Raw genomic sequence first — 13,334 nt, forward strand, 5'->3', positions numbered from 1 at the left:
ATTTACCCCTTACCTCACACTACGGGCAATTTAGCATAGCCAATTCACCTAACCTGCACATCTTTGGACTGTGGGAGGAAACCGGAGCACCCGGAGGAAACCCACGCAGACACGGGGAGAACGTGCAAACTCCACACAGTCAGTCGCCTGAGGCGGGAATTGAACCCGGGTCTCTGGCGCTGTGAGGCAGCAGTGCTAACCACTGTGCCACCGTGCCGCAATAGTTCTCACCATGGTGCAATTATCACCAAATAACATCATTTCTGATCTTATGATGGAAGGAAACTCATTAATGAAGCAGCTGAAGGTGACATTACCTTAAAGAACACCTACTGAAATGTCCTGGTGCTGAGATGACTGACCCCCAATAACCACAATCATAGTGTGGAAATAGGACATTTGGCCCAACAAGTCACCACCAACCCTCCGAAAAGTAACTCGCCCAAACCCATTCCCCTACCCTATCATTCTACATTTACCCTAAATAATGCACCTAACCTACACATCCCTGAGCACAATGGACAATTTAGCATGGTCAATTCACCTAACCTGCACATCTTTAGACTGCGGGAGGAAATCAGAGCACCCGGAGGAAATGCATGCAGACATGAGGAGAATGTGCAAACTCCACACAGATAGTCACCCGAGGCGGGAATTGAACTTGGGTCCCTGGCGCTGCAAGGCAGCAGTGCTAAGAACTGAGCCATTGTGCCACCCCTTAACTATGTTAAGTGCCTGGGTACAACTCCAACCAGGGGAGTGTGTTTCCCCTGGATTCCCAATGACTCCCAGCTTTTCCAGGGCATGTTGATGCCAAGGTTGATCAGATTCGGCCATAATATCAAGGCCCAGCACTCTCACTTCATCTCTGGAATTCAGCTCTTTTATCCATGTTTGAACCAATACAGTAATAAGGTCGGGAGCTAAGTGGCCCTGGCAGAACCCAAACTAGGTGTCAGTGAGCAGGTTATTGTTGAGCGGGTGCTACTTGATAGCACTGTTGATGACTTCTTTAATCACACTACAGATCATCAAAATTAGACTGATGGGATGGTAACTGGACAGGTTGGATTTGTCATGCTTATGTACAGGACATACCTAGGCAATTCACCCCTGCTCATGACTCCACCCCCATTCCCCCCATCACCACACCCACTCCAGTTACAGGCGCCGCCCCCACTCCCAGCTCCACACCCACACCGGGTCCCAGCTCCCAGCCCTGCCGAGTTTTCACCATCCCTCCAGACCTCCCCCTCACTGAGGACAAACGATCAGTCCTCAGTAAAGGACTCACCTTCGTCCCCCTCCGTCCACGCATCAATGAATTTAACACACACCGTGACGTCGAACACTCCTTCCGCCGCCTCCACCTCCGAGCTTACTTTCACAATCAGGACTCCCGCCCACCTTTCGAGGACCCCTTCGCCCACCTCCAACACACTCCATCCACCTGGACACCCTGTGCTGGCCTTTATCCGCTCTCGACCTCTTCATTTCCAACTGCCGCCGGGACATTAACCGCCTCAACTGATCTACCCCCCTTCCCCACTCCAACCTCTCACCCTCACATCCCATAGCCCTCCACTCCCTCTGCTCCAATCCCGACCTCACCATCAAACCAGCAGATAAAGGGGGCACAGTGGTAGTCTGGCGCACTGACCTCTACACTGCTGAAGCCAGATGCCAACTCGAAGACACCTCCTCCTACCGCCCCCTCGACCATGACCCCACCCCCATCACCAAACCATCATCTCCCAGACCATACATAGAACATAGAACATAGAAGAATACAGCGCAGTACAGGCCCTTTGGCCCTCGATGTTGCACCGATCCAAGCCCACCTAACCTATACTAACCCACTATCCTCCATATACCTATCCAATGCCCGCTTAAATGCCCATAAAGAGGGAGAGTCCACCACTGCTACTGGCAGGGCATTCCATGAACTTACGACTCGCTGAGTGAAGAACCTACCCCTAACTTCAGTCCTATATCTACCCCCCCTTAATTTAAAGCTATGCCCCCTTGTAATACCCGACTCCATACGCGGGAAAAGGTTCACACTGTCAACCCTATCTAACCCCCTAATCATCTTGTACACCTCAATCAAGTCACCCCTAAACCTTCTTTTCTCTAATGAAAACAGCCCCAAGTGTCTCAGTCTTTCCTCATACGATCTTCCTTCCATACCAGGCAACATCCTGGTAAACCTCCTCTGCACCCGTTCCAGTGCCTCCACATCCTTCCTATAGTATGGCGACCAAAACTGCACACAATACTCCAGATGCGGCCGCACCAGAGTCTTATACAACTGCATCATGACCTCAGGACTCCGGAACTCAAGTCCTCTACCAATAAAAGCCAGTACGCCATATGCCTTCCTCACCGCACTATTTACCTGGGTGGCAACTTTCAGAGATCTGTGTACATGGACACCAAGATCCCTCTGCTCATCCACACTACCAAGTATCCGACCATTAGCCCAATACCCCATCTTTTTGTTATTCTTCCCAAAGTGAATCACCTCACACTTAGCTACATTGAATTCCATTTGCCACCTTTCTGCCCAGCTCTGCAGCTTCTCTATATCCTGCTGTAACCTGCCACATCCTTCCTCACTGTCAACAACTCCTCCGACTTTCGTATCATCCGCAAACTTGCTCACCCAACCTTCTAACCCCTCTTCCAGGTCATTTATAAAAATGACAAACAGCAATGGTCCCAAAACAGATCCTTGCGGAACACCGCTAGTGACGGCACTCCATGAAGAAACTTTGCCATCAACTACTACCCTCTGTCTTCTTCCATCCAGCCAATTCCTAATCCAAACCTCCAACTCACCCTCAATGCCATATCTCCGTATTTTCTGCAGTAGCCTACCATGGGGAACCTTATCAAACGCCTTACTAAAATCCATATATACCACATCTACCGCTTTCCCCTCATCAACCTCCTTCGTCACCTTTTCAAAGAATTCAATAAGGTTTGTGAGGCACGACCTGCCCTTCACAAAACCATGCTGACTATCCTTGATCACATTATTCCTATCCAGATGTGCATAAATCCTATCCCTTACAATTCTCTCTAAGACTTTGCCCACAACAGAAGTGAGACTCACCGGCCTATAGTTACTAGGGTTATCCCTACTCCCCTTTTTGAACAAGGGAACCACATTTGCTATCCTCCAGTCTTCTGGCACTACTCCTGTAGACAAAGAGGACATAAAAATCAAGGCCAATGGCTCTGCAATCTCCTCCCTTGCTTCCCAGAGAATCCTAGGATAAATGCCATCAGGCCCAGGGGACTTATCTATTTTCACCTTTTCCAGGATTTCCAACACCTCTTCTCTACATACCTCAAAGCCATCCATTCTACTTATTTGTGACTCAGTATTCACATCGACGACAATGCCCTGTTCCTGAGTAAATACTGAAGAAAGGTATTCATTCAGTGTCTCCCCAATCTCTTCCGCCTCCACACGCAACTTCCCACTACTATCCTTGACTGGACCTATTCCTACCCTAGTCATTCTTTTATTCCTAACATACCTATAGAAAGCCTTAGGGTTTTCCCTAATCCTACCGACTAAGGACCTTTCATGTCCTCTCCTTGCTGCTCTTAGCTCTCTCTTCAGGTCCTTCCTGGCTACCCTATAACTCTCAATCGCCCCAATTGAACCTTCACGTCTCATCTTGAGATAGGCCGCCCTCTTCCATTTAACAAGGGATTCCAATTCCTTATTAAACCACGGCTCCCTCGCACGACCCTTTCCTCCCTGCCTGACAGGTACATAATTATCAAGGACACTCAATAGTTGCTCCTTGAACAAGCTCCACATATCATTTACACTCTTGCCTTGGAGTCTACTTTTCCAAGCCACACATCCTAAGTCATGCCTCACCGCATCATAATTTCCCTGACCCCAGCTATAACTCTTGCCCTGTAGTACACACTTATCCCTCTCCATCACGAGAGTAAAAATCACCGAATTATGGTCACTATCCCCAAAGTGCTCACCTACCTCTAATTCTAACACCTGGCCTGGTTCGTTACCCAGAACCAAATCCAGTATGGCCTCACCTCTTGTTGGCCTGTCTACATATTGTGTCAGGAAACTCTCCTGCACACATTGAACAAACACTGACCCATCTAACGAATTTGAGCTATAGCTTTCCCAATCAATATCAGGAAAGTTAAAGTCCCCCATAACAACCACCCTATTACTGTCACTCATCTCCTGAATCACCTTCCCTATCCTTTCTTCAATGATTTTAGGACTATTAGGAGGCCTGTAAAAGACTCCTAACAGGGTGACCTCACCTTTCCTATTCCTAACCTCAGCCCAAACTACCTCAGATGGCAAGTCCTCATCCATCGTCCTTTCCACCACTGTAATACTATCTTTGACAAGCAATGCCATACCTCCCCCTCTTTTACCCCCACCTCTGACCCTACTAAAACATTTAAATCCTGGAACCTGCAACAGCCAATCCTGTCCCTGTTCTAGCCATGTCTCCGTAATAGCCACAACATCGAAGTCCCAGGTATCAACCCACGCTGCAAGTTCACCTACCTTATTTCGTATACTTCTTGCATTGAAGTATACACACTTCAAGCCACTTTTCTGTTTACAGACACCCTCCTTGGAAATTGATGCCATGTTCCTAACCTCCCTACACTCCAGGCCCTGCACCCTGAAGCTACAATCTGGGTTCCCATGCCCCTGCAGAGTTAGTTTAAACCCCCCCCAAGAGCACTAGCAAACCTCCCCCCAAGGATACTGGTGCCCCTCAGGTTTAGGTGTAGACCATCCTGTTTATAGAGGTCCCACCGTCCCCAGAAAGAACCCCAGTTATCCAAAAACCGGAATCCCTCCCTCCTGCACCATCCCTGTAGCCACGCATTTAAGTGTTCTCTTTCCCTATTCCTCGAATCTCTATCACGTGGCACGGGTAACAAACCAGAGACAACAACTCTGTTCGTTCTAACTCTGAGCTTCCAACCTAGCTCCCTGAAAGCCTGTCTAACATCCTCGGCACTCCTCCTACCTATGTCGTTGGTGCCAATATGGACCACGACTTCGGGCTGCTCCCCCTCCCCCTCCCCCTCCAGGACCCGGAAAACACGATCAGAGACATCACGTACCCTTGCACCTGGGAGGCAACATACCAAACGTGAGTCTCTCTCGTTCCCACAAAACCGCCTATACAGAACCTCATCACCTCAGGAGACCTCCCACCCACAGCTTCCAACCTCATAGTGCAGGAACCCCGCACTGCCTGGTTCTGCCTTCTTCCCAAGATCCACAAGCCTGACCACCCTGGCAGATCCATTGTCTCAGCATGCTCCTGCCCAACTGAACACATCTTTACCTACCTCGACACTGTCCTATCCCTCCTAGTCCAGGAACTCCCCACATACGTTCGAGATACCACCCATGCCCTCCACCTCCTTCAAGACTTCTGTTTCCCAGCCTCCAATACCTCATCTTCACCATGGATATCCAATCCCTCTACACCAGGGCCTCCAAGCCCTCCATTTCTTCCTCTCCCGACGTCCCAACAGTACCCTTCCACCGACACTCTCATTCGTTTGGCTGAACTGGTCCTCACCCTCAACAATTTCTTCTTCGAATCCTCCCACTTCCTCCAGACCAAAGGTGTAGCCATGGGCACCCATATGGGCCCCAGCTATGCCTGTCTCTTTGTTAGCTACGTAGAACAGTCCATCTTCCGTAGTTACACCGGCACCACTCCCCACCTCTTCCTCCGCTACTTTGATGATTGCATCAGCGCCACCTCGTGCTCCCGTGAGGAGGTTGAGCAATTCATTAACTTAACCAACACATTCCACCCTGACCTTAAACTTACCTGGACCATCTCTGACACCTCCCTCCCCTTCCTGGACTTCTCCATCTCCATTAATGACGACCGACTTGACACCGACATTTTTTACAAACCCACCGACTCCCACAACTACCTGGATTACACCTCTTCCCACCCTACCTCCTGCAAAAATGCCATCCCATACTCCCAATTTCTTCGCCTACGCCGTATCTGCTTCAAGGAGGACCAGTTCCACCACAGAACACACCAGATGGCTTCCTTCTTTAGAGACCGCAACTTCCCTTCCCACGTCCACATCCCACACCTCCGCCCTCTGACCCCACCCCTCCAACTGTAACAAGGACAGAACCCCCCTGGTGCTCACCTTCCACCTTATCAACCTTCGCATAAACCAAATCATCCGACGACATTTCCACCACCTCCAAATGGACCCCACCACCAGGGACATATTTCCCTCCCTACCCCTTTCCGCCTTCCGCAAAGACCATTCCCTCTGTGACTACCTGGTCAGTCCATGCCCCCCAACAACCCACCCTTCTGTCCTGGCACCTTCCCCTGCCACTGCAGGAATTGCAAAACCTGTGCCCACACCTCCTCCCTCACCTCCATGTAAGACCCCAAAGGAGCCGTCCTCATCCAAAGTTTTACCTGCACATCCACCAATGTTATTTATTGTATCCATTGTTCCCGATGTGGTGTCCTCTACAATGAAGAGACTGGACGCCACCTAGCAGAGCGCTTTAGGGAACATCTCTGGGACACCCGCACCAATCAACCACACCGTCCTGTGGCCCAACATTTCAACTCCCCCTCCCACTCAGCTGAGGACATGCAGGTCCTGGGCCTCCTTCACCGCTGCTCCCTCACCACCTGACGCCTGGAGGAAGAACGCCTCATCTTTCGCCTCGGAACACTTCAACCCCAGGGCATCATTGTGGACTTCACCAGTTTCCTCATTTCCCCTTCCTCCACCTCACCCCACTTCCAAACTTCCAGCTCAGCACTGTCTCCATGACTTGTCCCACCTGCCTATCTTCCTTTCCACCTATCCATTCCACCCTCCTCTCTGACCTATCACCTTCATCCCCTCCCCCATTCACCCATTGTACTCTTTGCTACCTTCCCCTACCCTCCTCCCTGACTTATCACCTCCATCCCCACCCCCATTCACCTATTGTACTCTATGCTACTTTCTCCCGACCCCACCCTCCTCTCATTTATCTCTCCACCCTGCGGCACTCTGCCTCTATTCCTGATGAAGAGCTTTTGCCTGAAACGTCAATTTTCCTGCTCCTCGGTTGCTGCCTGAACTGCTGTGCTTTTCCAGCACTACTCTAATCTAGAATTTTCCACAATGCCAAACAGATGCCAGCATTATGACTGTACTAGAACAACTTGGCTAGGGGCAAAATGTTGTCAGAGTCCATGGCTTTTGCAGTATCCAGTGCTTCCATCTGTTTCTGATGTTACTTGGAGGGAATCAGATTGGTTGAAGATTGGCATCTGTGATGCTGGGGATTGCTGGAGGAGGCCATGATGGATTATCGACTTGGCAGTCTTTGCCAAAGAGTGCTCCAGCCACAGCTTTTAAATCATATTCTCCTCCTCTATTTTTCCTGCCAAAGTGAACCGCCTCATATTTTTTCACATTATACAGCATCTAGCAATTTTTTGTCCAATTACTTAGTCTGTCTCTATCCCTTTGCAGATTCTTTATATCCTCCTTAGAACTTGCATTCCCATTATCCCGGCATCATTTGCAAATTTGGCTACAATACAGCCCGCCCCTTTATTGAAATCACTAAGCTGTTGAGACCCCAGCACTGATTTTTGTGACACTCTATTGGTTAGTTAGCCATGTTAAAAATGGCTCATTTATCATGAATCCTTGTTTCCTCTTATTTAATCAATCCTTTGCCCATGTTAATATGTTGTCATGGCACCAAGAACTCTTACTTCTGCAGTAACCTGTAAAGTAGCACCTGAAGGAATGCTTTTTGGAAATCCAAATTCACTACATCTGCTGGTTCACCTTTATCCACTCTGCTTCTTGCATCATTAAAGCCACCTAATAAATTTGTCAAACATTATTTCCCTTCACAACACTATGTTGACTTTGATGACTAAAACTCATCATTTAGTTTTATGATTCATGAAACACTGAGGAACCCCAATTATCTGAATGAGATGGGCAGGCAGTATTTCATTCGTATAATTGATTATTTGGTTAATTGATTCAATGCCTCTCCTCTAGGGTTCGGAGTTTTCTGAAGTTTCCTTTTTCCTCGCTTTGCCTCCCTTGCTCCCTCTGTCTATATTTATGAACAGTTGAGAGTGTGGTGCTGGAAAAGCAGAAGAGCAGGAGAATCAATGTCTTGGGCACAAACCCTTCATCAGGAATGTCTGGTGAAGGGCTTGTGCCAAAAACGTCGAAACTCCTGCTTCTCGGATACTGTTATGCTTTTCCAGCACCACACTCTCAACTCTGATCGCCAGCATCTGCAGTCCCCACTTTCTCCTTTGTTTCTGTGCAGACACACACTTGTGTGTAAGGGACCTGCAGCATAGCTGTAGTCTCCCCCCCCAGTCACTTCAGTGGGATTGACACAACAAGCACTTGCTAAGTCCGCTCCCTGTTCAGGAGACTAGGCAGCAGCACAAAGCGTGTGAGCCCCTATCCCCCCTGTCTGCCCCCAACCCCGTCCAAACCCGTCCCTTCCCACTGTCTGTGCCCCTGTCCACACCCCCCCCCCCTCCATGGCAGTCGGACTGGACACAACACTAAGAATATTGCTACCTTTGTGGTTTTGGGGGGGTGGGGAGGGGTGGTGAGTCTGAAAATAGCACACACGTATAATTTTTACTGCAACTTTTTGACAGGTTCCACCTTTGCCCTGTACAGGACAATGTTGGAGAGATTATCCGGGGAAGGGGGGTTGAGGGTACACCCCTGTGTAGTACTCAGGGAAAGTGTGGGGAAAGACACAGAGACAGACAGAGAGACAGGGATAGAGAGCAAGACTGAGAGAGAGAGAGAGAGACTGAGCGAGAGAGAGAGACACACACACACACGCACAGACAGAGAGAGAGAGACGTAGAGAGAGACAGACAGAGAGAGAGACAGAGAGAGAGACAGAGAAAGAGAGAGAGACAGAGAGAGAGAGAGAGAGAGACAAAGAGCGAGAGAGACACAGACAAAAAGAGAGAGACACAGACAGAGAAGCAGACAGTCAGAGAGAGAGAGAAAAAGAGAGAAAGAGATATCAGTCATTTGGAGACGGTGTCTGCTCCCATTGATGTCCAGGACTGTTCTTGGCAGCATTTCAGTAAGCTGAGATCAATTTTAATCTTTGTAAACAAGACATGATCGGTTCTGGATTAGTGGTGCTGGAAGAGCACAGCAGTTCAGGCAGCATCCAAGGAGCTTCGAAATCGACGTTTCGGGCAAATTTCGAAGCTCCTTGGATACTGCCTGAACTGCTGTGCTCTTCCAGCACCACTAATCCAGAATTTGGTTTCCAGCATCTGCAGTCATTGTTTTTACCTTTAAGACGTGATCGGTGTTGAAAACACCACTTTGATATAATGTTTCTATCGGCACCTTGAGATCTTCTTCGGATATCCGAAATTCTGATAATTGATATTCGGATAATCAAGGTTCCTCTGCATTCTCCTACTACATTCTTAATGATGGATTCAAGCATTTTCCCAGCAGCAGATGGTAGATTAACTGGCCTATGGTTTTCTGCTTTCTGTGGCCCTAATTTCTTGAATAGAGGAGTTAAATTTGTGATTTTCCAATTCCAGGGACCTTTCCAGAATCTAGTGAATTTTGAAAAGATTGCCATCATTGCAACTGTTATCTCTGTAACTACTTCCTTTAAGACCTCAAAATGCAGACCATTGAGTTCAGCAGACCTGAGAGATTTTTTTCTTGTAAATGTCTGTTTTAAGTTGTTCCCTATTGCCCCAGGTTTCTATAAGAGAGATACCTTCTGTGACTTCTATATTGAAGACTGATATACATTCTCAAATTCTCTGCAGTTTTCTTGTTTCCCATCATTAATTCCCTAAACTCACCCTCTCTAAAAGGACCTTTTTGTTTTGAGTTCCCTTACTGCTTATATACGATGGAAGCAATTACTGTCTCATAATTATGTTTCTTGCTAGTTTTCATATATTCCAATTTCTCCCTTTTTAAAGTTGTCCTTTGCTCTTTTATTTAAATTTTCCCAAACAATTGAGTTACCTCGAATCTTTACAACAACATAGGTTTTTTCTTTCAACTTAGTACTATTTGTATTGTGCACCGCTAACCACTTTTTGGACAGTCTTTATTTTTCAATGGAATACATTGCTCTTGAGATGTCTGCCATTGATTCTAGTTCCCTTATCACTTAACCCATTTTCCCACTCCGCTTTAGCCAATTCTAGTTTCATAACTCATTTTATTCCAGTTGTAGAAAGCTCCTGTGATTTACATTTTGTGCTGAACAGAAATCTATAATGAGTATTGATTCCACACTCTATTTGATGAACACCTAAGAATTGCAGCCCTACACCTCTTGAGTATGGGTAATGGAATAAACAGCCTCCCCCACCAAACCCAAATTAACCATTGATTTGGTGAATGGAGTCCACACATCACATCACCAGTGATTATTATCAAGTAATTATAATCTTTTAAGTCAACTGAACACCCTTATTTTGTAATAACAATGTTCAACGTTTAGTGGTAATAGGTAAAAGTAAAGGCTGTTCTTTACATCTATTGACTTTTATGAATGATTATTAGTTTTTAAATTACTAAGTTTGTGTACAATTCTCACTGGGGCTAAATCTTACTTTTGTGCTTGAATTCTTCGAGATTGTGAAATATATAATATACATGTTTTTACAGATACCCAAGTTTTCAAAATTAACATTGTTTCAGAATGAATATCTTCCTTAATACTTAGAATCACAGAATACAGCACAGAAGGAAGTCAGTTCAGCCCAATATGCCTGTGCAGGCTCTTCAAAAAATATTTAAATTAGTCCTTTGCTCCTTTCTCATAATTCTCCATATATTTTTCCTTTACAAGCATTTATTTAATTCCCCTTTGGTGGTTACTATTGCACCTTCTACTGCCCTTTCACAGAGTATATGCAGGTGCAGCTGAATCAACAGTCAAGGTCACATAGATTGGCAAAAGAACCACTTAATTTCCTGTCCCTCATGTTATGGACTTATACTTATGACTATGACAGCTCAGTGTCACAAGAAATGGTCCACCCATCAAGGAAGACATCAAGGGAGCTTGCTCAGGATGAAATGGTCACCCTACTCTGAGTGTACTATTCAATGTTGGATTTTGTGTAAGAAAGATTGACTTAGAGAGTCAATATGCACAGAAACAGACCCTTTGGTCCAACCAGTCCATGCCGACCATAATCCCAAATTAAACTAGTCCTTCTTGCCTCTGCTTGACCCACACCCCTCCAAACCTTTCTTATTCATACATGTATATAAATAGTACTTGTATATAGACAGTCATGATTCGGAGATGCCGGTGTTGGACTAGGGTGTACAAAGTTAAAAAGCACACCACACCAGGTTATAGTCCAACAGAGTTAATTGGAAGCACTAGCTTTTGGAGTACTGCTCCTTCATCAGGTGGTTGTGGAGTACACAATTGTACTACTGTAATTCTGTGTCTTACCATCTTATACTCCACAACCACCTGAAGAAGGAGAAGCGCTCCGAAAGCTAGTGCTTCCAAATAAACCTATTGACTATAACCTGGGTGTGTTGTGATTTTTAACTTTATATAAACAGTGCTTTTCTTCTCCCAAAGAGTTTCACAGCCAATATATGTGAAGTCAAATCAATGTTTGAATACAGCAGTAAATCTTTGTAAGTTTGAATATACAACAAATAAGATTAACAACCAATCAAGCTCTCTTTCGCTTTGTAGTTTAACGAATAATGTTTAGTCAAGATACCAAGATAATTTGTCAACCATTTTTAAAAAAATCTGTTATTTAACCTATTTTACTAACCAACCTGGATGCCACCCCAAGACACCACTTCTATTTTTTTAATTCTTGTTTTTATTTAACCTATTTTTCTAATCAACCTGTTCAGCGATATTGTTATATATCTCTGGAGCAGTTGGAACTTGAACCCCAGTCTCTCCATCCAGGTTTTAGGGACACTACCATCATACCACAAAAGGTTCCCCAAGATAACTCTTCTACCTATTTTCATAATCAACCTGTTCACAGATGTTATCAACACATTAGGAGTAGGTGAGACTTAAACTGAGACCTCTCAGTCCAGAGGTAGGCACACTACCTCTGCACCACAGAGACCCTCTAAGATAACTGTTATTACTTGAATAATTATGGGATCCACCTGAGCAAACACATAATAGTGTTTCATCCAGCAAGTAGTATCTGTGATAATGCACATTTATTCAATGCTGTTATCTCACTTTGGTAATGTTATTTGAACTTTTCAACCTGGAGGTGAACTTGTTGCCATCAAATGAATCTGTGCTGGTCTCCTCCCAGCTGTCAGTGCACAATGGCACCTCCCTGACACCTTGAAGAGAAGATGTACCAAGAAGGTAATCAAAGTGCCACATGCCTTCTTGCTGAGTTTGTAAGATTAATATACAAGTTCTTAAAATTATAAACACTCACCAGAGGCAGGAAACTCTCCTCAGGATGAACGTAGGTTGGAGAAATAGCAGGAATATTTACACCTGGAAATGGCTCACTTGCACTATCATTGCTATGCCAAGAAGAGATGCTGTTAGCTGTCAGTAGTTTTGTAGGATTTGGCTTCCTTTCTGGTGAAAACTCTCTGCTTTTGTTGCCTGCAAATCCAGGTACAGAATTTCGAAAGCTGTTTTGAATGCGGTAGTCCTTCTGAAGGTTCCTAATTTTTCCCTCGTAATGATGGATAGTTTCATCTAGTTTGATTTTCATTGCATACATTTGTTGTTCATTTTCTTGGCGAAGTTTCTTAACTTGCCTAAAATTTTCAAAATAGAAGTGGACATAAATTCATTAAATTTCTCACTGATCAAATCCAATTATACAATTTCATTTCCCGAGAACACATACATCATCTCATATCAATACAGGCCTTATTAAAGCTTTTAAAAAGTCCCAACTCTCCTAAAAAAGATATGATTCTACTGCTAGCTGCCATCTTGTATCTCACAAAGCAGCATTCATTACATATAATTTCAGTGAGTTAGTGAGGCTGATCTTTTGTTCATCTGACATTGATAAAAGATAGGGCGGCACGGTGGCACAGTGGTTAGCACTGCTGCCTCACAGCGCCAGAGACCCGGGTTCAATACCCGCCTCAGGTGACTGACTGTGTGGAGTTTGCTCGTTCTCCCCGTGTCTGCGTGGGTTTCCTCCGGGTGCTCTGGTTTCCTCCCACAATCCAAAGATGTGCAGGTCAGGTGAATTGGCCATGCTAAATTGCTC

General features: G+C 45.7%; 1 protein-coding gene across 1 annotated transcript in view; it reads right to left on the minus strand.

Moving 5' to 3' along the window:
• Positions 1-13,334, minus strand: part of LOC122551047 (deuterosome assembly protein 1-like) — a 149,804-nt gene that overhangs the window by 6,977 nt on the left and 129,493 nt on the right. Inside the window, exon 13 of the mRNA XM_087988543.1 lies at positions 12,534-12,867. Within this exon, the coding sequence (XP_087844669.1) occupies positions 12,534-12,867 (334 nt within the window). The remainder of the gene's footprint in view (positions 1-12,533; positions 12,868-13,334) is intronic.

This window comes from Chiloscyllium plagiosum, unplaced genomic scaffold (genome assembly GCF_037043375.1).
Source record: "Chiloscyllium plagiosum isolate Xiang-an unplaced genomic scaffold, Cpla_swu_hap1 HiC_scaffold_6, whole genome shotgun sequence".
In the NCBI taxonomy this organism is placed as follows: domain Eukaryota; kingdom Metazoa; phylum Chordata; class Chondrichthyes; order Orectolobiformes; family Hemiscylliidae; genus Chiloscyllium; species Chiloscyllium plagiosum.